At 34.1% G+C, this 24627-nt stretch overlaps 4 protein-coding genes across 4 annotated transcripts in view; all 4 read left to right on the top strand.

The window, feature by feature from the left end:
• The first annotated feature begins 565 nt into the window (after window positions 1-565).
• On the top strand, window positions 566-1953 carry LOC136824753 (integrator complex subunit 15-like). The gene has a single exon (XM_067080730.1). The coding sequence runs from the start codon at window positions 587-589 to the stop codon at window positions 1907-1909; it is 1323 nt and encodes a 440-aa protein (XP_066936831.1). The 5' UTR covers window positions 566-586; the 3' UTR covers window positions 1910-1953.
• A 207-nt stretch (window positions 1954-2160) lies between these two features.
• LOC136824301 (WD repeat-containing protein 76-like) lies at window positions 2161-11015 on the top strand. The gene is made up of 14 exons (XM_067080494.1): window positions 2161-2226; window positions 2413-2619; window positions 3778-3845; window positions 4087-4231; window positions 4894-4983; window positions 5096-5136; window positions 5299-5446; window positions 5868-6044; window positions 6484-6605; window positions 8217-8315; window positions 8696-8848; window positions 9415-9471; window positions 9706-9808; window positions 10403-11015. Exons 1-14 carry the CDS (start codon window positions 2161-2163, stop codon window positions 10556-10558), a joined length of 1632 nt encoding a protein of 543 aa, XP_066936595.1. The 3' UTR covers window positions 10559-11015.
• A 1651-nt stretch (window positions 11016-12666) lies between these two features.
• On the top strand, window positions 12667-22157 carry LOC136824744 (nucleolar and coiled-body phosphoprotein 1-like). Its single transcript, XM_067080719.1, has 13 exons — window positions 12667-13054; window positions 13505-13667; window positions 14132-14261; window positions 14845-14920; window positions 15326-15433; window positions 15729-15812; window positions 16156-16228; window positions 17038-17136; window positions 17804-17949; window positions 18620-18954; window positions 19550-20586; window positions 20778-20873; window positions 21495-22157. Exons 1-13 carry the CDS (start codon window positions 12704-12706, stop codon window positions 21596-21598), a joined length of 2802 nt encoding a protein of 933 aa, XP_066936820.1. The 5' UTR covers window positions 12667-12703; the 3' UTR covers window positions 21599-22157.
• A 1502-nt stretch (window positions 22158-23659) lies between these two features.
• LOC136824667 (uncharacterized) overlaps window positions 23660-24627 on the top strand; it is a 50631-nt gene continuing 49663 nt past the window's right edge. Inside the window, exons 1-2 of the mRNA XM_067080708.1 lie at window positions 23660-23746; window positions 23975-24034. Coding sequence (XP_066936809.1) covers window positions 23995-24034 — 40 coding nt within the window. The 5' untranslated portion in view covers window positions 23660-23746; window positions 23975-23994. The remainder of the gene's footprint in view (window positions 23747-23974; window positions 24035-24627) is intronic.

Below are 24627 nucleotides of genomic sequence, written 5' to 3'. Positions count from 1 at the left end.
TAATGAATATTACATAGGACACAAAATCCCCTGCCTTATACTAGTCTCACTTAATTTCTGATATCAAAACATGCAAAGCGCCCGTCTGCCCTATATATAACTTTAATGATTCTTTGACTTTCAAAGTATATAGTATTTAAAAAATCTAAAATTCATAATATTTACAAAAAACAAAAAGTTAATTAATGAAATATTTCAATAAATTCCTAGTTTCAATTTTCAGCGGGCATTTTTCTAAGCACTAACACAAAATTTCTTTGCTGTTCGCAATAATTATGCACTGTCATATCTTGTTTTCCATTGTCTTACTGTCAAGTCAGGATCAACAGTGACATCATCTCTACTACTAGAAAATTAAATTAATATTTTATCAGTTTTATGCATATATTAATTTGCAAGATATTCTATTTTCTGCACAAGCATACTTTTTGTATACTAGTCATAATAGCACTTTTTGCTTTGAACCAGTTTGAACATTAAGACTTGTTAAATGTTTGTCATACTCTTAGCACTAAGATTTCCTGAGATTCCACTTTTCATGGTTAATTATTCTATCTAATTTCAGATACAAAAAATAGATTAAACCATGGAAGTATATAAGGGATTTGGTTCAAGAAGATATGGGGAAAACATTTGGGACATCAGTAGTTGGACAACTGATATTCATTGGAAGGAAGCATATTTACGAAGACATTTTGAGAATTTATCATTTTTGGACTGTATCAAGGACATAATAGATCTTGCTGAAACATATTTTACTTCTGTTTATGAGGCTTTTACAGAAGAAGATGAAGAAGGAGTGGAATATGATTTTCCCTATCTTGATATCATAATTCTCCTCACAGAGGAATATTTGTATGGCCATTTCTTTCAAAGTATTTCACCGTTGCAAGAGTTGAGCATGCTTGAAATCATGTGCTCCTATTTTCAAAATAAACCCCTCGATCCTATCCGATATTTTGTTTTTGATTGTTTATTTGGGTTCCCGAATGAGATAACAGAGCTCCAGAAAAATCTGTTAGATCATAAAACAAATCTTATGAGCAAGCTCACATCAATGGCTGTTGGCACTCGTTGTGGAAATCTGTTGAATTGTATTGCTGTTTGGTTCTACACATATGGCTCCGAAAACAGTAGGGCTGCCAAAGTTGCGTTTTCTATTGTAAATGATTATTTTCTTGTTTGTCCTGAGTCATCAAAAGCAGTTGCTGATCTGATCAATGTAGCACCAGTCTTTGCTTATCAGTTAGTAGTTGCGTTAGCCAACTACTATAAGTCAGAAGGACAAGATGGAAAAGAAAGAAAGCACAAGCTTCCACCAACACACTTTGTAGAGATTGTTGCTGATTGGATAGTTGAAAAACCTCGATTTTGTATTGTCAAAATCCCTCCACTATTCTTGAGATTACCTTCTTCTCATAATTTCATTTTCACTAAAGAGAAGTTGTTTCGTCTTTGTCCTATATTGTCTCTTTTACAGTGGTGTCTGTTAGAACCCCTCATTTCAAAGATTAAGAAAGAGGAAAGTAAACAAATATCTCTGGCATATTCTAAATTGGTTTATGGTTTTGTCAGTTATTTCTCAATGCAACGTAAAATAGAAGTTGATAAAATTGAAAATCCAGATGACTTAGAACCTGGTGAATTATCAGATGAAGAATTTGGTGAAATTGAGTTAATGACTAAAGAAGATGTTGCATTTCTAACCCATTCTTTACGACTTTTACTTGAAAAGTATGCAAATATTGACGATGGATCAAAACATGTCAGTGTTGATAGACTTGTTCAAGTGATTCAAATATCAAGATGGGCAGGCTGCGTGCCTGTGACAGTTAAAGACTTAAAAGGACTTCTCATTGATATTCCAAAGACAGTTTTGTTAAAATCTATTTTGAAACCACAGAAATAATTTAATTCTTTTATATTATAGCTAAAATACATCCATTCGACATTGTATTGTTTATTTCTTACAATTTTACACAAATTTAAATGTTTTTTATTTGAAACTTTTTTTTTTTAATTTTGAATTTCAAAGTCTTTTACTTTTAATAGAAGATCTACTATTGAGATTGACAAATTGTTTACACAAAATGTAAAGTTTGCTTACATAGTATTAACTTGGAAAAATTATGTTTACTGAAACTAGGGGAAAAAATAGATATGGCTGGTACACGTAGAAAGCGAAAGAAGATAACCCCTACTAGAAGAAAAGCCACTAATAAAAAGGTAACCGTTTATTGGAATTATTAAAAGTTACAAACTATCACAAATTGATCCTATAAAATTGGCTTATTTCTAAATTCTTTCATTTCAAAAATAAAAAGCCTTCAGGTCGTTAATGAAGTTATTTGTTACTACTGTATGATGAATTCTTTCATTTTATTCTCTTCTTTTGTTCTTTTTTTCTTCAAGATAAAGACTGATAAAGATGAACAAGTTCAAAGTGAAGATGAGACACCGATTCAAGAAGTAGAAGAAAAAACCAACAATAATGAGGATGAAGAGGAAGATTTTGAAGAATTCTCCACAAACGATTATCAACTATCAGAATTGGAATTACTCAGAAAAGAAAACATGAAAAAGAATTTTCAGCTGTTTGAAGAATTCCAAATAAACAAGGTAATAAAGTAAGACGATCTTGGAGAATGGTCTGATTGTATGGCTTTATTCATTTTAAGATTGTGAAGGGGGGGGGGGGTCAACATATAATACCAACCCATAGCCCAAAAACCTGACTTTTGACCTTTTGAGCTAAGTTAACACCACCACCCCAAAATTGGTATCGATACCAACTTGAAAATCATAATTTTCAGAAAAAGGGGGGACCCACCCCCTTAATTTGGTATCGATACCAACATGACTTTTTGAATTTGACAAAATATCATGGGACCCACCCACCCCCTAATTTAGTACCAATACCAATCTGACAAATTTGAGTTTAAAGCTGTTTAAAGGGGACCCACCCCCTCCCACACAAACAGGGTACTAAGAGAAACTTTAAAAAACTCATTTTTGAAATACTCTTTCTTCAACACAACACAACAAATGTCATATGCTAAAATAGAAAATGACTGAAAACTGACAATATAATAAAAACAAACCCAATGAAGCTAGAAAAATCTGAATCAATATTATCTGAATATAATTGATGTGCAAAAACTAGGAGAGCTATTATTAGTACATAATTTTAGAACAGAATAGATTCACTCATTACCAAATGCTATCACAGAAAAAATGTTTTTGCTTCAGGCTTGATCAAAAAATAAAACTTGAAAATGTGAAAATAGCGAAAAAGTCCAAAATAAACAAACTTCAAAGTCATTTATACTTATTACTCATTTAGAGTCATTATACTCAAAAGCTAAAACAAATCCAATTGAAACCTGTTTAGACTGATATGTACCCCGGGGTATTTTCTAGCTATAAGGGCAAAAATTAGGAAAGTTTTGCTGTCATTTTGATATGGATACCAACTTTCTGAATCATATTATTTAAAAAAGGGGTACCCACCCCCTATTTTGGTATCAATACCAACTGAGGATAACTCTTTTTTTCTAAAAAAGGGGGACCCACCCCCATCAATACCAACTTGACTTTTCAGACTTTTAAAGGAAAAAAAGACACCACCACCCGGCTATGGGTCTGGTATCTGGATGTTGACCCCCCCCCCTGTTGTGAAAGGTGAGTATTAACAAACTGACTTCGTTCAAAACTGGCATTATTTACTATGCCAGGGTGCAAAATCTTGTTCAAAGTTGACATTATTTACTTTGCTAGGTAAAGGATGAAGTAAAAGAACTGGCAAGACCTAAGTTAAATGTTGTCGGTATCAAGAGAGAAAAGAGGTATTTATTGACTTTTTACATGGACAGAATTCCAACTACTTGTGAATATCCATTCTCTAACATATAAAAGGGATGCCATTTGTAAAACAAGAAAAATTAAAAATTCACTAAATTACAAATCATAAGACTGATAGACCCTTAAGAATCATATTACTTTTTTGTGAGTAAACGATCTACAAATTAAGGTCAATTATTTTTATTTTTCTATTCTTTTGAAACAATTTATATTTTTAACGCCTAGAGAAAAGCCACCCAAAGAAATTTTACCAAGAAGAGTATCATTAAGAATTCGAAAGCTTGAAGCACATGATTCCATAAACATTGAAGATTACGTTCCCTTATCTACATTTCAAAATTACCAAAAACAACAGCAACATAATTATCATGTAAGTACAATACTGAATAAAAGTTAAAATTCTCAAATTTAATAAAGTATTTCTAAAGGGTTCTCCTTGACAGTAACCTGAAATCAGATTGTAATTATGTTTTCTGCCTGCACTACATTAAAGCTCTAAAGGGATGGGTGTTATACAAACAATCTGATAAAATATGCTATCTCAAATTTGAAAGGACTGCACTCGTCTAATTAGGACTGGGAATGACAACAAAGTTGAGTGATTGTGTTTAAAAATAGGGCGCTGTATCAGGAAAATTTGGTGTTTGACTTTCCGGCGCACAACAAGATTCTTGTTGTAGAATTTTCCGCGGGAGGACTATTTTCCTCAGATGGTTAATTTTCAAGGGCCTTCAGAGGTTTACCATGCCCTTAAGAAAATTATGACCAGCGGTTATCAGGTTACTTGACAGGGACTGAGAATTATTTAAAATTTTGGAACTTTACCCTTCAGTTTTTTATCTAATAAGTCACTGTCAATCCTTGCTGCATGGTATAAGTAATTCTTTTGAGATTGTCTAGACGATACAATTTTGTATCTCTTTTGTTTGGATTGAATAGGAAGTTTGTTTCTTTCAGAACGTTCTGGGGCAATGACCAGAGTATTTTCCTTAACTACAATTGATAGTGTATTTTATTATTTTTCTTTTACAGGAACGAAAAGAAGAAACTGTCAAGATGACAAAAGAGGATGACGAATCGAATTATTCAGAAATCATACAAACTTGGCTTGAAGAGAAACCAGTAGCTTACTTTTTGCATTTTATTTTATGATTTTCATTACAAGTATATTTTTTCAAGGAGATATTTGTAACTCTTTAGCTAATATTTACTTTTCTCCTTTTGTTTTGATCAGGGTACTGTGAAGCAAGAAGCATCAGAGGTTGAATTTTCAAAGTAAGTTGAATATGTCATTAAACTTGATCATTATATTTTTAAACCATTATTGACCTATCTTTTGTAAACACTTTTCTGTCATGTACTGGATAGTACAGATTTGTTAAGGTAATTTTGGCTATTATCAGCTACAAAATTGATCTTAATTATGTTACATTTCAGTTATAGTAAGGAAATCAACAGCCTATTCGTCAGCAACTGTGGGAAAGTGACCAAGTCCAGAATCTGCTCTATTGCAATTCATCCTTCAGAATCTAAAACGATAGCTGCTTTTGGGGACAAGCAGGGTGCAGTTGGTATTTGGGATGTGGTAATTCTATGATTTGGATTGTGTCTGAAATTTCTTTATCATAATTTTATCTTTCATCATTTTCTTTTGTTGGACAAATCGACAGAGGTAGATTTCAAGCAACAACAATAGAACATCACATCCCCATTGCCTCTCTTCTCTTTAATTCTTTTCCTTTGTATTGTTTTGCTCGGATAACAGAAAAGAAAGATGTGAAATATCTTTAATCAAAGCTCCTTCTCTACTATCTGAAATGAAGAATTTTGATAACTTGTCAATAGAGTGCTCAATACAAACAAATAAGCAATTTAAAATACCTTCATCTCAAAAATGAGGGTTTTAGATGTTTTTCTTTTAGATGAAGATATTTTAAATCTATTATCTATTGTCTACTATCTGAGGTACTCAAAGAACTTATTACACCATCAATTTTTTCCTCCAGGGTTCTAATGCGCAATGTAAAGGCTATCCCGCATCGGAAGAAGTATTGGTTTTTGAGCCACACTCAAGTCCAATCAATTGTTTGAAATTCCGCACAGATGATTGCACTAAATTGATGTCTTGCAGCTACGATGGTACATTGAGGCAGGGAGATTTTGCAAAACAAAAGTTTACACAGGTTTTCAGTTTGTTTATTTTTCTTAAATTTAATGAATGCTCTTAACAATTTTTTACTCACATGGAAATAGAATAGTAATAGTTGTCGCCCAGTACCGAATACAATATGGTTTTAGTATAAGTGCAAACTGGTTTATTGTCAACTTGAAAAATATCAAAAATTTTCTCTATTTGTGTCATTTTCTTTGTTTTTTTTTACAAGCTGTTTTTCAATTCCTGCATTTTGGTAAAATCAACATTATTCGAAAATGATGCGAATGGCGTTTTTAGTCAATCAGATTGCTTATTTTCTTCATGCTGACGTTAATAAATACACTGTTACTGTTTTATTAATGTTTATAATTTCATAGTAAGTATATCAGGATCAACACCTTACATTTATATTTATGAAATATTAAAGCTTAGCCAATTATTATACAAATTTCCTTAATCGTTTTCAGGTGTTTGCCTTTGATGATAGTGATAACAGATGTTATTCGTTTTCAAACCCTTTGAACAAACCAAACATCTTTCTTCTGTCCACGTCTGAAGGTAGTGTGGCATTGATCGATTCAGTCAGTGGGTATGTTCAAGTTTTATCTTATGTTTATGTTATCGGCATACAATCATACAATATCATACAATTTAATCTTTTTATCAAAATTGGCATAAAATAGCATAAAATATAAGTTCTTGGCATACTGAGCATAAAATTTGACCAAAAAGCCAGAAATTTTTCCTAAGGCAAGAAACTTTGTAGATCGACATAAAACCAATTCACTGAACTTAGTTCTAGGTCCAATCTTTTATCTAGGAATAGATTTTTATTGTAAAATTTATTTATATATATACAGATATATATGGTGATGAGCTTTATTTTTGCTCAAAATATTTATTAGTTTTTCTATATGGGTTTTTGCAAAAGGTTTTAAGAATTTTGTCAGCAAAAAGGTTCCAGACTGATTATTTCATAGTCATAGAATTTCAGAAAGGTTTCTTCCTGCAAAGTACATTTCGTTTCTGTGACGCAAAAAGAAGATTTTTAAGGTTAATTTAGACTAACAAGTAGCCTAGAGGCTTGAAGGCCCAGCATAAAGTGTAATGAGAATTTGTGCATTTATTATCAATAATCGAAAGTAGCCAGTGAGGCGATCCTTTTTAAGGGCTCTGACCATAGTGAAAAATCAATTTCAGAATTTGAAGATAAAACCTTATAGTGGATGGCCCCTAGAACGGAGGTCAAAAATGAAATCGCTCTGGTGACTTCAAAAATAGATGAATCTAAAATGGTTTTCCTCCAAAACAAACTTCAGCCTCTCTATTTTCCTTCCCAAGAGAGTTTTTTCAAACATTTTTAAGTCAGACACATTTTTTGTTGACTCAAAGTTTAGTCACTTTTTCTCAATGGCCCCTAGAACGGAAGTTTAGAATTTTAGCAATTTCTCATGATCTACGGTAGATATCAAAATGAAATTTTTACCGTAGTTTTGAATTGTGATTTCGAATATGATGAGGGTAAATTAATTCGGTAAAATTTTTACTATCATACTAATGGTCGTTAGAATGGAGGTTTGTGGCCCCTAGAATGGAGGTTTTGTTGAAAGGAACCAAACATTTAAAATTGGAAATTCCAAAATTTTATAAAACCGATTTTTTACATAATGACGTCAATATCTATTTTTAAAGAATTTTTTTCCAAATAAAATATGAAATTCAGCTATGGAGTATAATGTCAAAACTTTATGACGAAAGCTCAAGTCAATCATCATTTTAGTCTGCTACAACAACCTTTAGACCTTTTGAAAAAACGTTTTTCTTTTTGTTATTGTCTTTATCATTTTTGTATTATTTTTATATATTCTTTCGTTTTATGGGTTGAGACCTAATCCATGATATTAGGATTGTTGAAGTTTTTGAGGAAAGATTTTTAGCATAAAATAATCAAAATTTGAAGAAAGAGCATACAATTTGGCATAAAATCTGACTAATTTTGGCATAAAAAATCATACAATTTGGTCATTTTTTGGCATAAAATCATACTATAATAGGGATTTTTAGAGTGTGACCCCTGTGTTATGTTATCTCATCTCATTTGTGGCAATTCTAAGACATTCTTAGCATTGAATTAAAACAGATTTGCTGGAATTCACTTATCTCAGTGATATAAAAAACAAATTTCTATTCTTTTTTTTAGGAAAGCAGAAATGGAATCGTTCATTTTGCAGAAAAATGTCAAGTGTATAGACTGCCATCCTTCAAATGAATACATATTCGCAGCTGTTGGCCATGATGGGTGAGAATCATAGTCATCATTTCACAGTCGAAATGAATCATGGGTAATCAGGACTGATTGTGCTCTATTAACAACTTCCGGTTGGCTAGACAAAAAAGTCTTCAAAAAGTTTCAAAACTTTTGACCAATAGTAAGTCTTCTTTAGCGCGCAGTGGTCCTGATTATCCATTACGCTTTGCGACTGTCAAATGGCCTATTGGTGTGATTGTCTAATTAGGGGTAGAAATTAAAAAGTTTTTTGTTTTAGAGTGAGAAAACCTCAACAAGGGGAGATAAGACAGGCGGGCTGGATATTTAGATGAAAATTACCTTGCTTGAAAAGTGTAAAACAGCAAAATAAAAGCTCTAATTTAAATAAAATATATTTTGTTTTTTTTCAGCACAATGGGCACTTGGGATATTAGAAATTTGAAAACCAAAGGCACAAGTAATCCAATTTTTGTTGTAAAGTCTTTCAAGACTGGAAGTGGTTTATATTTTTCGCCTGGAACAGGGAACAAGCTTGCATACACATCAAATGATGACACAGTCAGGTACTGTTTTGATCATAACACTTTAAAAACGTGTTAAAATCTGCAAAATCTCATAGAATGCACCCCCTGAGCTTAGGGGGGGGGCTAAGCCAATTTTGCTTGATTGGGGGCTGTATTTTTCAAAAAATACTGGGGGCTAGGTTGCTAGGGGGGCTGAGTGTTGTGTAATAAAACTGGGGGCAGAGCTGATAGTTTGAAGATATTTTAAATTATGTTAAAAATCTATGCTGTGGGGAAGGTTTTATTTGTCTGCGACGCAATAAATTTATCGAGAATTTGCATGCAAAATTCCTTCGATATTTTGCTTTGTGAAGTTGGTTTTTAGCCGCCCCCCCCCCCGAAAAATGCTGAGGGCTGGACCCCTCTATGAATCTCTTATTCAATAGTTACCCCAGGGTCCACTAAGGGCTTTATAATTTGGTTGGCGCAATTAAGTGGACTCGGCGTCGTCAAAAAAAGATTAAGGTCAGATTTGTATCAGCTTTGTTCAAATTTTGGAATCAAAGAATATCATTTTTTGAAATTTCTGTTTACTTTAAGACTGTTCATCTCAATTTTGATTTCAGGATTTTCGATGTGAAGAAAAGTGGTGAATTTTCAAAATCAGCTTCGTGGACTTTGAAGTAAGAGTTGTATTTGAGTTTGATAATTTTGAAACGTCGCTATCTCCTGACTCATTCCCTTGAGAATGATTTTCACTTATGATAGCAAAACGAAAATGCTTTCTTCTCACTGTCAGACTGAAGTACTTTTGAATGATTTATTTTACAAGCCCGTTTCATTATTTTTTGATAGTGAACCGACTTTAATATGTTCACTCGTGTTTACCACTATTGGGTACCTTGTTTAATTTGTAGGCATGACAACCATACAGGAAGGTGGTTGACACCATTCCGTGCAACGTGGGATCCCAAGACTGAGAACTGTTTCGTTATCGGTAGTATGGGTCATCCGAGAAAGGTTTGAATTCTTATTATTCTGTTGAAACATTTTGTTTTATAAATTCTCTCTCTGGCAAATATTAATTGCTACCTTAAAGACACTCCAAATATTTTATTTTTCTTTAAAAAGTTTGAGTTTGTAAGAGATTACATCTTGTAGAGTATTCAATGAAAGTTACTTGCATAACAATTAACTGTGATAGGACTTTAGGGTCTATCATAGGCTGCACGCCTCATATAGGGGATGCATAAAATTCTCGTTTGAGTCTTCGTGTTTTTGAGTTTTAGAAACTTGATTACCTTGATTAGTAAGTCCTATATGAGAATTCTTTAAATTTCATTAAATTTCAATTAAAACTTTGAATGACTTGAGGTTAAAAATACAATCATTGGATTTCTGAACCTTTTAAGAAAATTGAAACAGGTTACCCCAATATTGCGGTAACTCTCGGGCAGGGATTTTGTACATCCCCAGAATTGATTTTTATATAGGGGATGCGCGCAGCCTATGCCTATCAATAAGAAGGAAATCCAAAATATTGATAGACTTAAAAGGTAAACTACTTATTCCAGTCTTCTTTTTTATCTTCATTCTTATTTGTCTTTGTTCTAGTTGGACGTGTACAGTTGTGTAGGACCCGGGCGTTTAGAATGGATCCCTTTACGTGATGACAATTTTGGAACAGTTGGTTCAGTTAATGCTTTTCATCCAACTAAAAACATTCTTATCTCTGGAAATTCAAGTGGCAAAGCTCATGTTTGGTCATGATGATTTATTTTGATCATTTGAAATTCTACTTTCAATAACAGAAGAAATAGTCTTCGGGTCTTTCTTCTCTGATTATACAAACACAGTCTTGAACGTTGTATAGTGAACTGTTTGACCTTCAATCGTTGTGACTGTATGATATTCCCCTACACTTTACCTATTGTCCTCACGAGATATCCTGTTTTTCGAAATATATTTCTCCCTCGTTTTTTTTTTGCATGGAAATAACCTTGATTTTGTCTCATTTTCTCAATAAGATATTCTTAATTCTGTGGAGTGATATATATATTATTGGTTTCGCTCTGCTCTGCTCTCTCTCCCTCGATTTCCCCTATCATTCACCCTTCTGTCCAACCTTTTTACACTATCTTTTTCTTTGAGTAAATCCTTGTACTAACATTGAACCAAGGTTTTTGTTTTTAATTTTGTTTTGTAGCGCATATTTATTTTTTAGCAGAAAAAAAGTTGAACGCTCGTCTCAACTTTCCGTGCATAGTGGTTGCATAACGTTCAGTTTAAATTTATTTGGTTTTCCCTCATATTCATAATGGAAAAAACGTCCATTTTAAAAAGAGACGAACCAATTCAATTGCTGTGCTCGTGGAGTTGTGACTGGCCTCAAATGTAAATATTTTTATCTTCTTTTAACATCAAATGTTATATACATACCTAATGAAAAGTTTATATTTTGTGTATTATACAATCGACGTGAGTTTATACCCTTAACCTTAATATTTGATCACTTATAGAAACTATATGTATTTTACCTATTTTTTTGTTTTATCATTTTATTTGGTTATTCAAGAAAAAAGACGGTCAGACTTGTTTTACTACTTCGAGAGCTTCTCCTTGGACTCTCAGAATACTAAATTGTTACCCTTTGAATATCTTGCAAAGTTGTCTTGCAAAGAACTTTAAAGGCGACTATTATTCTCTAATCGTTATATTTGTTTTTCTATTTAGATTAAATAAAAAAACAATCATATTAAAAACTTTTCAAACTAAAAAAAGATTGACAAAAGCTGACATATCACTTATACACAAGTTGCAAATTATTTGGTGGTTTATGATATTCTCTCAAACAGCTTAAATGGAAACTGAAAATTTGGAAGAGTTCGTTGATCTTGAATTTTGCAGTGCATTGAGTGATAAGGTACAATAATCTCGTATTATTCATTATGCTCCAAGTTCAAGTCATGTAGAGTTTACCCAGACTTTCCAAAAGTCCAGTAACTATTACGTATAGAAGGGTCGATTCTTTAGGGGTAGCTTTGAAAATAGTAACTAAAGTATTCAATTCCTCCTTTTGAAGTCCTTTTCTTTTGAAGCTGTTTGAAGGCCTTTTCATAAAATGAGTTATTTTTAGTGGAACGACTGCCTCTTTTTAAAACCATTACCATGGTGATTTTTTAAATAGAGTGAACTCCTTATGAAATATATTTTGAAAATTAGGTAAGCGTTGCTGATGACGTAATTTATAAAAAGGTGTATTGCCTGAGATATATTCCACGTTGTTCGATTTTATACCCCTAATCATTTTCCTACTTCTTTTCTAGCTTGAAAAACTTAGTGATAGTTTAGTCGAAGGAGAAACACTCGAGAAAGATTTTAAGAAAGGTATGAAGCTTATTGAATCAACTGAAGTTCTTACTAGCTTTTAATATGTTCATATTATTATATGTTTAGCTAGTCCTTCTATGTCTACAGTTTCTCTAAGTCAGAATCAGGTTTTTTAAGAAATTTAGGAAATTTGTGATAATTTTGATGATCGCTCATTTTTTATATAATGATCCAAAATTTACTAACTTCATCCCTGTCCTCAACAATCCGTCCGTTTCTACTTAATAACAATATGTTATTAAATTTAGGCCCGCCATGTTATCGGTGTTTAACTTATAGGAATCTTGCTTTTGTACACTGGATATCCCTTTCCTCCTACTATGAATGTAAAGGTTTTTCATGTTTTATTAAGTTACGTCATTATGGAAGCAAACTTCGAATCTGTAGGGGCGGTCCTTTACGTTAATCGAACGTTCGCTTCCAAAATGGCGGAAATGACTTAACAAAACGTGAAAAACTTCTACAGTGTGGTCTTTTTAACCAATCATGAACTTGTATTGTTAAGGGTTAACAGAGGACGATCACATGACTTCAACACATGCAATAAACAGTTGTCCAATAGAACCAGAAAATGACGATGACACAGTCGAGACTCCATTAAAGCAGAAAATCATTAAAAATCGGATTTTATCGGATTCAGAAAGCGACGAAAATGAATCTGATCGGGAAAATGCTGATGACATCAAAGATTCATCTAACCAGAATCTAAACAAAAATAAAAACCGGATTTTGTCGGATTCAGAAAACGGGGAAAATGAATCCGATCGGGATGAACAAGAAGTTCCAGCGATGTCCGATAAAAAATCATCAGATGATAAGATTGAAGAATTCGGATCACAAAAAGAATTGGAGAAGTCATTGGCTGAATGTTCACAAGTGAGAGACGTTCTTAAAACTACTGAAAGTTTAAAGCCTGCCCAAAATATTCTGATTAGTGGTTGGTTATACTTATATAAATTACTCAAAGCTTATTATTTTAGAAGGAGAAAAATCAATAATTTCACTCCAATATGACGTCTCTTGAGAACGGACCGAGTTCAAAACATGTCGAGAAAAATCAAAATATAATAGCTGCATTCTTTTTCACTGTTCAACACACTCCAATATGATATAACGAATGGTACTTTTATCGACTTTTTGGGAAACGACTTTTATAAATTTAGAGGGGTCAGTGAATTAAAACACTTGAAAAAAATTTTCATTATTTAAAAGCGATGGAAACTTAGTGGGAATTTGTAATTAGTTTTTAAAAGTCTGTAAAAAGTCTTAAGCTTCAGAGGTTCTTACTTCTTCAGATGTAAAATTATACTAAAACTTATCTCGTAGTCTGATGAATCGAAGAAAGAAAAATCATCTTCCAAAAAGTCAGGAAAGCGCTCCTCCAGCTCTTGGGTTCAATGTGATACTTGTGAAAAATGGCGATGTGTGGATACAGTTGATGACATTCATTCGTTGGCTAACGGCAAATGGGTTTGTGCTATGAATGATGGTGAGAATTGTTCTTCGAATATTTGACGAATTCTCGCCATTTCGTAGTTTTTGGTTTTAGAAAACTAGATCTTTTTGCCCAACTTTTCTACTTTATTTTAACCAGTTTCGATTAAAGTATATTTGCTTTAAGTTTGAACTCTTTTTTTGCTATCATATGGAAAACACTTTCTAGGGAATTCTTTCAACCACGCTGAGATGGTTGTAGCAAGAGATTGCAGCAAAAGAGAGTGGACACTGAAAGTGAATTGACTTTAATTTCTAAGTCTTTAAGTAAGTAAGAAAGCTCATTTTTTGGCTTTCTATAGAGCCGGGAGTAAGGTAGGCTACGTCATATCTTCCTTCGTTTCAAGCGTAAAACGCCTACTCTGCGTAAGACCTAAAAGCCTGGAGCTGTCTATTGTGTAGACTAGGGGTAAGGGAGCCCTTCCCCATATTTTGATAACCCATCTTTGCCTTTTATAGACGATAGACGTAACAAGTGCGAGCTGTCACAAGAAAGCATCCCGGAAAGTGACGAAGAAGTTGATGAATCCTCATACGTCACTTATAAACCGGGAAATCTCGTCCTCGGAAAAATGGCCGGATACCCATGGTGAGTTTTAAAAAACATTATAGAATATCGATCATCGAGATTTTCCCTTAAAAATCTCGATGATATACATTGCAGTGACTATTACTCAAAAATGACTATGTTTATTTCCTGTAGAATTTCCGTTAGTAGAATTTTTATAAAAAAAGTTCAAGTCGTGTCCATGGTCAAAAACGTCAACAGTCTCGATAAAACGTCTTTTTTTATTTCTGATATTTTTTACCCTTAACAAGACTTGGACAACTTTTAATTAACTAATTCTACTTTAATCGGATTAAATTTCGCGTGATTAAATTTCGCGAGCGAAAAAAATCGCGAAATTTTCGCGAGTCAGAGCTTTGAAAAATTTCGCATGGATTTAGTTTCGCGAATATGCCTGAAAACAGCTGAAAATAGCCATTTTTTTGCCACAAATGGAGACTTTGGACTGCTTTCTCCTCCAAAATTTTGTGGTGGATTTAATTTAATTTCGCGAGTCAGGAATCTCACGCGTTTTCGCGAGTTTTAATGGCAAAAATTCGCGAAATCGCGAAATTCAATCTCGCGAAAGTTAACCCGATTAAAGTATTCGTTCTTTTTTTTTCAGGTGGCCAGGGATTATCGAAGACGATCCAGACTTTGAAAGTTTCTTTTACTTGGAGAACAAAAATGATAAAATTGCTGTAAGAATGTCTTGAACAAATTAGGGTGCTGGTATTCCACTAATGTGTTGGTTTTTAATACTACCTGGAGTTTTGGAGAGCCCTAAGAGACTATGACCAAATAATTTTGGTCAAAAAATTGATCAGGTCTTAATTGAATAACACAATATATCCAACAACGCGTTTCAATCAATTTCTTTGGTCTTGAAAAAAGCTCTTTTATACTTTCGCACATTACTTTTCCTAACCGTAATAAATTAAACTTCTTGTTATAGAATTTGGTATTACCTTATCAGTCCTCATTTAGTGCGGGCCTCTCTTACCCCGGCTCTAACCACGCTAGCGACGTAAAACTATCACCAATAAGGACTTAAGAACCGATGTGTTATAGAATTCGGTACTATATGTATTATTCACGATTTCCAGGCTAGTTATCACGTGACATTTTTCGACAAAGATGTTTCACGAGCTTGGTTAACTGATTATTGCGTCCGACCTTTCACTGGGAAAGAGGATCTCAAAGATCTCGGCACCGTAAGTATAGTATTTTTATTTTTTAATACTTGATAATAGGAAAACATAAGCATGAGTCAATAACTTTTGCAACGATGTACGTGGAAAAGGTTTGGAAGCAAACAAACAATTCGTAGTACTTTTTTACTTATTGATTTTTTGTTTACTATACATAGATGTCGTCTTCCGGGGAAAAAAATATGAACGAAAACAAGCAAGATACAAAAATAAATTTGGAACGCACACCATTTTACAGAGCAGACAGCACCAAGGCCCTGTTTTAGTAATCAATTGTTTCTCTTTTTTTGATACATAGATGTCGTTTTCCGGAAAGAATTATGCCCGTGGTGTTTCAAAGGCTATTGAAGATGCTAAGAAAGCGCTTGGATATTCACCAGAGGTTTGTGTACATTTTAAAGATTTCTTTTGTAGTGTGATAGAACCAAGTTACGTTTTAAGTGAAGCTGAAAATTTGGCTGAATCTTTTTGCATCTTGTTGTGGAACCTCCAGAAATATTCTACACCAATCAACTACTTTGATGATGTTTTTTTTTTCAGTAGAATCTCTTATAAAGTATGGTTGATTGAAACAGGAATTTAGATTCGATATAAGCTTTTTCTTTAAAGTTAAGTTAAAGCTTTGTTTTGCTATAAGCATAGACTTTTTTGGGTTGTTGGTTTGGGCATCATTGAAAGATTATCTTCAAGATCTCTTGATTTTAAATTTCAATTTCACATTTTAGAAGCGAGTTGACAAATATGGCTTTTTGAAGAGGTTCAAGAACAAAAGAGGTTCTAAGAAAGACAGTGACAAAGGTTTGGAGGAAGATTGGACTTCTATTTTATGATTTTAGGAGAACTTTTAGTTCTTCTTGATTTACTAGTTTGGAAGCTAGTTAGATATGCAGTATTAGCTTTTAATCTATGTCTTGAGATTAGAAGTTTTCAGATTTTTAATTCATTAGATCATGGTCTTATCTTCATTTTTTGGGTTTTCGTTGCAAACTTGAAAGTTTTCCCTTATTTAAGTCCGCCCCCCCCCCTTACAGGAAAATAATTTGTCAGTAAACTTTGACAGGGGCAATTATGGTCGGTAAACAGTGTTTTATAGTCACAAATCGAGATATTCTTTTAAGAAACAACTTCTTGTTCATTTTCCTATACTTAATAAAAATAAAGGTGAAATTTATGAGCGCGTCGAGAGGAAAATTTCAATCACTTAATGGTGATCACTTACGTTGAGTACATAATAGCGAGGTTTGTTTTGACCGTAAAGTGCGATACCGTAGGCCTGTACATAACTTGCCAAAGCAAACCATGCAAGTGAAATCTTATGTACAGGCCTACGGTATCGCATTGAACGTTCTAAATAAATACTTGCTTAACCTATTTCTTTTTTGTGACTGTTCACTACTAATTCATTATATGCACCATTACTTCTGACATTACATCACGGACCCAACAGCTGATTGGTTGTAAAGTGACGTAAAATTAGTCAATACGTCACTTTCAACCGATTGGCTGTTGGGTTCGTCGAAGGCGTTGCAATGGTGCATATCATGAATTCATACCCTTTCCACCGTCTGAATGTGACACGCTTATGTTATGGTATAATACTTACTTAGAAATCAAGAAAGACGAAATGTCAGCGGAAAAGAATTCGAAGACTGTTAAAGAAAAACTCTCAAAATCAGAGAAAGCATCAAAATGTAATGAAAAGAAAGGTGAGGTTTTATAGCCAATGAAATGGCTCTGTATATTGAAGTTATGATGCAGGATCAATGTGGTATCAGGGAAATAATGCATTATAAGCTACATATATTGGAGATGCCTTGGAGTTTTTACAAGATACTTCACTAATTGGTCATTTAAAGTGATAGAGATGACGCGTTCTTTAGAAAAAGTAATAAGATTCTTTTATTACATCTTAACGACCAACCAAATCAAATAAGAGCTTGTAAAAACTCCAGCTTGTCCCATATATTGCATTGAAACGATTTTTATATGAAGATTTGTGAAGATTTCGCCCGTTATTTCTTTCGATTACAAACTGTCTTGAGAAAGTATATTTGCGCTATTTTATTTTCACTAATTTTCGCGTCCCGTTTATGGTACGATAAAAAGTTCGTTTTTAACTTTAACTTAATTACTCTCATGTGGCGTATGATCGGTTGGTGTCGAATAAACCAGGGGTGGAAAAAAAACTCTTCAATTTTTAATGAAAAGCTGAAACTTGATTGATTTCATGTATTTAGTTCTTTCATTTCCATCTTGTATAAAACACTAAAGCCTGTCGAGGACGGGTCGTTTCATCTTTATTGGAGTGTTTCCAATCGTTTCGAGCCAATTTTTACGTGTTGAAACTTTTGATAGAATTATTTTATTTTATAGCTACATCATCAACAAACAAAGCACTGGCAAAACCTTCCAAACCAACGGCCCGTAAAATACGAGACGAAAAGGAGGAAAACAAGAAACAAAAAGAGGAAAATAATGTGTTGAAGAAACAAGTAGCTGTGCTTCGAGAAGAATTAAAGGTTTCCTAATTTATCACGCTATACACCTATCGACCCCAGTAGTGCAAGGAGACAAAACTTGAGCTTTATTTTTATCTAATTTCAATTGTTTCATTGAAGTGATTTGATTGAGGCGTCAATAGTATTGACGTCATTATCCTCCCACTGATTATTACCTCAGGGCAAAGTAGACCCAGTCATAAGCCAATTCAAGGAATGAAATGTATTATTTACATGTTAATTATCCCGTTGTTCACGTATTAAATTCAACATAAAAAGGGTTGCGGAACGACCGTTCCGGTTGGTTTTTGGTGATTTTTATTCCCAGTGGGGGTATTTAAACAAGTGAAGGTACGGGTATTCTTTTCTGGAACCTGACAGTCCCTGTAACGGTTAGAAAAATCAGAAAAATTAAATCTTAGTCCCATTAAGGTTCGGAAAAGTGGGAGAGTTTCGATGTTTTGCCCCTAAAGACATCGAAACTTGGATAAATTATTTCCAATCAGGGTCGTAAAATTCACAAAATTTACCAATTTTCCTCCTTTATAGTCCCGCTAAGGGTCCGTCGGTTGAAAGCCGGGCTACACCCCCGGTCATCCTGTAAACCTAGTACCCAGGCTTTTGTTTAGCAAAAACCAGGAATATTATCCGGTGCCAGGCTTACTAAATCGAATACCAAATCTCTCTTTAGAAAGTAAAATCTGAAGAAACGGATGAAGATCGCAGTCAGAATTCGAGCCAAGGAGAAAATGAAGATTCGAGCGAAAAGAGGCTAACTGTGAAGAGTGAATCCAAGAAATCAAAGAGGCCAAAATTTGCAGAATCAAGTAGAGCTGATGATAAAACAGACACCAAATCTACCACTTCAATGAAAGTCACCTTGGAAGAACCTGAACAAATGAAAACAAGTTCTCAGAACGAACAAACTGATTCTGACACTTTGAAGAAACAAGCTCCCGTTGCAAATGCATTAGAATCAAAAGTATTGACTGAATCGGAACTTCATGCTGATCAAATGATTAAAAAGTGAGTATCATTATTATTCTGTGAAGGTATATACATTTCGGCGCATCTCTAATTCGACGTTCTACTATTTGATACACTCCGATATTCGATAATATTGAAAGTCATCATTAACAAGAAACTCTCATAAACGACGCTCTGCTATTCGATGAAAATCCAAATCCCCTTGAAAATCGAATTAGAGAGGGTCAATTGTATATTATTATTTGATTGTTTTTGTTCTTTTTATTTCACTTACGCTTGATAAGTATTATAATACATAATCTAAGATTTGACTTTATTTACCTAAAATTTGAAAAAATATGGAAACTTTTTTGTTAAAACAAACATTTTATCGGCTTAAATCATAAACTTTCTGTAGACCTTTTGATAAGACAGTAACTTAAAAAATAACGATGAAAGATTTTGATGAAACCCAGACAAGGGGGAGGGTGTTGAAAGGTTGAATTCCCTACCTAAGGGGGTCTGAATTTTCAAATGTATTTCCTAATGGGGTTACCACTAAGGGGTGTACTCTCTACCCAAAAGGGGAGTCTCTAGAAATTATGCTCATCTCAGTTCTGACAAAGGCTGCTTAAACTTGTCTTTCTTCTCTTAGATATATCGGTCAAGACAGAGTCGTTGCCTTACTGGACACTCCAGAGGAAGCTGAGAAGAAAAGATTAAAAGCTGAGATGACCGAGAAACTAAAGAAAGGAAAAGCTGCGGAGAGAACGAAAAAGAAGGAGCAGAAAGGTTTGGAACGTCAGAAAGTAAAGGATCAAAAAGCTGAAAAGAAACGACTGTCTCTGGAGAAAAAAAAAGAGAAAGTAAAAGCAAAGAAATTTGTGAGCGCTCAGAACGATGGATCGAACAAGGAGGTAGTTCAAGTGAAAACTAAAGAAACTAAGCCGAAGAATGTTGCGGAAAAGACTGAGACAGAATCTAAAGCGGAGTTGGACGACTTTGAAGATGCAGTTAAGAATAAGTTGGCAGCTAAGAAGGTACCAGCCAATGAGAATATTGCTGGTGGCGAAGTAGTATCTGAGAAGCAGGAAACGACCGATGTTGACATGGTGTCTGACAATCCTACGGAGGATGAAACAACGGGAGATAAAGTAAAAGATGAGCAACAAGCAATAACAACTGATCAGAAGGCTTCTGAAGTTCCGGAGAATGAAAAGATTCCAAAAGTCATTTCAGAAGACCAAAAGGGCAGCAAGAGTGACACTGAAGCTGTAGAAAAGACTGCCAAAGTACCAAAAGTTAAAGCAGACACTAAGACATCTGACGGTAAGAAAAATAAGAAATCCACTGACAAACCTTCAAAAAAACAAAAAGCTGAAAAGAAAACTCCAAAGCCGAGCGAGAAAGCGATATCCGAAGAAAAACCTAAGAAAAAGAAGGTCCCAAAACTGACCAAACCTACGCTTCCTGCTATTGGTGGCGACGTCAAAAAGCCAGCGACAGGGGATCTGACTTCTTCCGCAGGTGTCATCAAGCCGAAATTTAAAGCACCTAAAAAGAAATCCTCAGGTTTCCAAGCACCAACGAAAGCTACAAAACAATCATCAGGCGAGAAAAGGCCACTTAGCGAGGACAATAAAGAAGAAGTGCTGGAACCAGCTCTAAAGAAGAAGTGTCTTGAATCTGAAGGTATTTGGTATTTTATATTTATACTTTTTCTTTATTTTAGTAAAAACCAATTTTGTCAGGGCGAAAAGTGTTTTCTAAATTCTACAAGGTAAAAAAGGGACTCGTGCCGAGATTTAATGTTTTAAACTGTTTTTTTTAAGCGCCATTTTTTTAGCACGCTGCCTAAAATTTACTTTTGTTTCTGTTACTAGACAACAAAACCATGGAGGTCGAGGAGGAACCTATTAAGAAGCTAATCATCCAAGAATTAGAATCTAACAAAGAAAATGTTGCGAAAGAAAACGAAGGTTTGTACCTACATGTTTTTTATAAGCATACAAAAATTCAAAAATAGGCTCGGAGATGGCTGAAAAATGCTTACAAGAGTGCACATATCCCAAGCAAAACTTGAGCCAAAAACAACCGAAATCAAGAAAATGTATTTTTCGTAGGCTCAAGGTATTGCTTACCATATGCTTACATCTTTGTTATATCTGAACCTAGATATGCTTATAAGTGCAATGTATTTCAATCTTAATTCATGTAAAACAAACCATCGTATAAACAGCATATTATGGTTTGAGTGCTAAAATATCAACATTATAGAACATTTTAAGGCTTTGTGAACTCTTTTTTTTAAACACTCGATTTCTTTGGAAAATGGACAAAAACACTCAAAAAACTGGTGAAAATAAAAACATTTTAAGAACAGTTTTAAGCTTAAAACTCAAAAGGTTAAGAACATCCAAAGGCTTAAAAAAATTGTATTTTCTTATTAAAAACGTGTATTTGAAGAAATATTTCATTCCAACTTGTTTTCTTGAAATAGTTGCCCTATCCAAACATTTAGGTGCAGTAAAATGTAAAAATTATTTACTTGTTTTTATATAGACTTGTGCTTTAAGTTGTGACTTTATCTTCATTTTCAGTTATGGAAACAGACGAAATCAATATAGACTCACTACTTACAAAAGATGTTGAAAAAGAAACTTCAAAAGATAATGAAGTGCTTCAAGATTCTCCAGAATTCTAATCATTCATCTGTGAAGCTAGTTTTAGCAATGGGTTGATACCTGGTAAATAAGTTCAACTATTACTAAGTCTTTACGAATAAAGAGGCTGTCATCGTTTCGTTACAATTGATTTTGAAAGTCAAAAAGAAGAAGTGACACTTGCGCATAAAGTTGCCAGTGGAATTCCACCAAGCATGCCATGTGGAATTTCCACTCACTTGCTGCATTAATTGGTTCCCTATTCTGGACATTGCAAATTGTTAATTAACGTTTCAATTTTCTCCATTTCTTAAAAGTGGTTATTCTTATAAACAAAACTCTCGATCAGTGTTTAAATAGGTGATGCAGGGTTTATAAAATTTGAGTTTATATCAGTGTTGGTTTAGCTGTGTTTTTTAAATTTATTGTCAATTTTAAATTTTAATGTTATTTCCAAAAAATATTTATTTATGACTATAATTTAATGAAATTGTGTACATAGTTTTATTGAATTTATTTATATTATTTTTATTGTTAATATGATTATTACAGTTCGCGAAAATTTAAGTTTAGAGATGGCATAGAGTGCTACACTGGAAATCCTTTTTCTACATTTGTTGTTCTTTGAAGGTAAAAAATACTGTTGTTCGAACCTGTCTTATCCAAACCTTTTACTCAAGGCTTAAAAAATTTAAGGCAAGAAAGTCTAACATTCTTTTCCTTTCTTGTCCCCAGTAGCGCGGTGATCAATCAAAATTAGGCCAAACTGGGGAGGCAATTTTCAAAAATTGTGATTTTGACGCCCCCCTATTAAAAGTAAAAAGCGAAGCGAGCATGAAAATTTTCGGATATTTTTCTCTTTTTTCTCTTTTCTCTTAATAACTGCTAATAGCGCTCCGCAACGCATAGGTCATAAATATTACTTTTCACTTTTTTGACATTTGTACGAGTTGCAATCCCACAAGCCAATGCGGCTCAATTAAAGATACGTGCAAGTTCTTATATATCTTTTGTCAAATGATGGAATTAACGTGCAAAGAGATTAACGCAAAGGTTGATGGGATTGGAACTCGTTCAAACACGTCGAGAGTAATGATTATGTCAAAAATGAAATCTATTTTTAGATTCAGCGCGGTGTGCTATTCTAAGGTGTTAAAACAACAAAGGGGCGCCGAAATTAGTAATCAGAGGCACCCGCTGTCTTTCCGCGCCCGTTGTCTTTCCGCGCCCCAAGAAAATCGCCCCCCCCCCCTGCCACTATATGTACTGTCCCAATCTCAGAGAGCGTTTCCTTTTTGAAAAAGTTCTTTGGCTCTTTTCAGTATTCATTCTGTTCCTTTCCTTCCCGTGGGTACCTTGGCAAGTGATGGGTACAGGTATGTAAATTATTTCAGCCCCACTAAGGGTCGAAAAAAATTTTGACTCCTGAAAGATCGGGATTTGGTCAAATTTGTCCAAATAAGGGTCGTAGAATCCACAAAGTTCTCTCTTTACCTCCTTTTCACGCTTAGGATCTGAAGTTCAAAAGTCGGGCTGCGCATACCCGTCAGCTTGCCACCCTTGTACCTTGTACTTGCTTGTACCCCTGGGCATTTCACCTTTCCAACTATTATATTATCAAGATTTCAGGGTTAAATGTTTCTAAGACCTCCCCGGACCCTTACCCTTAGAAAGATTGCATTTCGGTAAATAGGTACCCTTAGAGACTTTCATACAATTTCTTACCCTCGAAGCTAAATTTCTTTCCTAAAAAAAAGTTTCCCGACCCTTAGAAAGTTAGAAAGACTAACTTAAATTTCTCTGATTTTTAGAATTTGGAAAGGTGAAAAACCTGATCCTTAAGGCATGCACATACCCAGTGTCCATTTTTAGCTAAGTGCACCCCCGGGTATTGGAATTGAAAAGTCCAGACTGGAATTACTTTTGCCTGGACCAGTACAATTTATCAAGTTTGAGGAAGCGTTTCTGCAAGATGACATATCAGGTTGGATCTCAACATTTTGCTTTTTTCTTTCTTTAGCAAATAAGAATTCCGAAAAAAAGAAATTTATTGGAATTGCTAAAATTGAATGATGTCCAACCACTACCTTGACGAACTGGCGTTTATCTTTGGGTGGCAATTTCAAGCTTGGCGCTTCACAGTGCATGAATTTTTGGCTACTCCAGGCTACTCCTTCAGATATAAGAAAGTAAGCATTTTTTGATGAATCTGGCTAAAATAAACCTCCGCTCCGCTTTTCTGCAGCACTTTGGCTTCAAATTGACGGCATCAAATTTATGGTGCATAGGCATAGTCATGGCTCTTCCAGATCAAAAATACCTTAAGGGAACTTATTTTGGCGAGAACTAATTTTGGCGAGTGAACGAAATATTACCGTCTGAAATTTTAAGTCAACTTTATTATCCTTCCCTCGTAGATGTATTGTTCATGTGAAGAATGACCGTACCTCTATACAGCTCTCATTGCATGACTCAACGTAAGTTTGTTATTATTATTATTATTATGATAAAGAAAGGAGGTGCTCTATGCTGACAAAGCAAAATATATACAAAAAAAAGTGTACCATAACTGTACAGTGCCTGTACATAACTTGCCAAAGCAAATCATGCAAGTGAAATCTTATGTACAGGCCTACGGTATCGCACTTTACGGTCAAAATAAACCCGTGCTTAACCTCGCTATTTGGGCTAATGCGACGCCCAAAGGGGGGAAGTCGTCGTTTCTTTTGTTTAAAAATGCTGTGTAAGCATATTATAGAAGGAGATACATTAAATGATTGTAACTTAAAATGCTATATAATAGCAATCGTGTGACCAAAAGAGTTCATTTAGAAATCAGAAATGGAGCAATTTTTATCATGCAGTAACCAACCAGATTTACGATCCCTTATCTTCAAATAAAATATCGCTTCAAAAAATACGTTCAAAAAACGACTAGAACTATATTACAGTCCACCTAAAGCAAAAGCTCATAATCGAGATCTACCATGTACTATCGGGCCACTTAATCGCGCTATCCAGCCTATCAAAAAGCTTTTAGTGGAACCTGGGCTATATAAAATCTGGTTTT

This window comes from Clytia hemisphaerica, unplaced genomic scaffold (assembly GCF_902728285.1).
Source record: "Clytia hemisphaerica strain Z4C2 unplaced genomic scaffold, Clytia hemisphaerica genome assembly, whole genome shotgun sequence".
Taxonomy (NCBI): domain Eukaryota; kingdom Metazoa; phylum Cnidaria; class Hydrozoa; order Leptothecata; family Clytiidae; genus Clytia; species Clytia hemisphaerica.
The sequence above is the reverse complement of the archived record's forward strand: the minus strand, read 5'-3'. Positions and strand labels throughout refer to the sequence as shown.

Bases quoted from the DNA above. Each gene is read 5' to 3' on its own strand.
- LOC136824753 (XM_067080730.1), top strand. From the start codon at position 587: ATGGAAGTATATAAGGGATTTGGTTCAAGAAGATATGGGGAAAACATT.
- LOC136824744 (XM_067080719.1), top strand. From the start codon at position 12,704: ATGACTTCAACACATGCAATAAACAGTTGTCCAATAGAACCAGAAAAT. The intron at 16,229-17,037 runs GTTTGGAGGAAG...ATACTTACTTAG, and splicing joins TAAGAAAGACAGTGACAAAG to AAATCAAGAAAGACGAAATG. The intron at 17,950-18,619 runs GTTTCCTAATTT...ATCTCTCTTTAG, and splicing joins TGCTTCGAGAAGAATTAAAG to AAAGTAAAATCTGAAGAAAC.
- LOC136824301 (XM_067080494.1), top strand. From the start codon at position 2,161: ATGGCTGGTACACGTAGAAAGCGAAAGAAGATAACCCCTACTAGAAGA. The intron at 2,620-3,777 runs GTAATAAAGTAA...TTACTTTGCTAG, and splicing joins AAGAATTCCAAATAAACAAG to GTAAAGGATGAAGTAAAAGA. The intron at 8,849-9,414 runs GTACTGTTTTGA...TTTTGATTTCAG, and splicing joins TCAAATGATGACACAGTCAG to GATTTTCGATGTGAAGAAAA.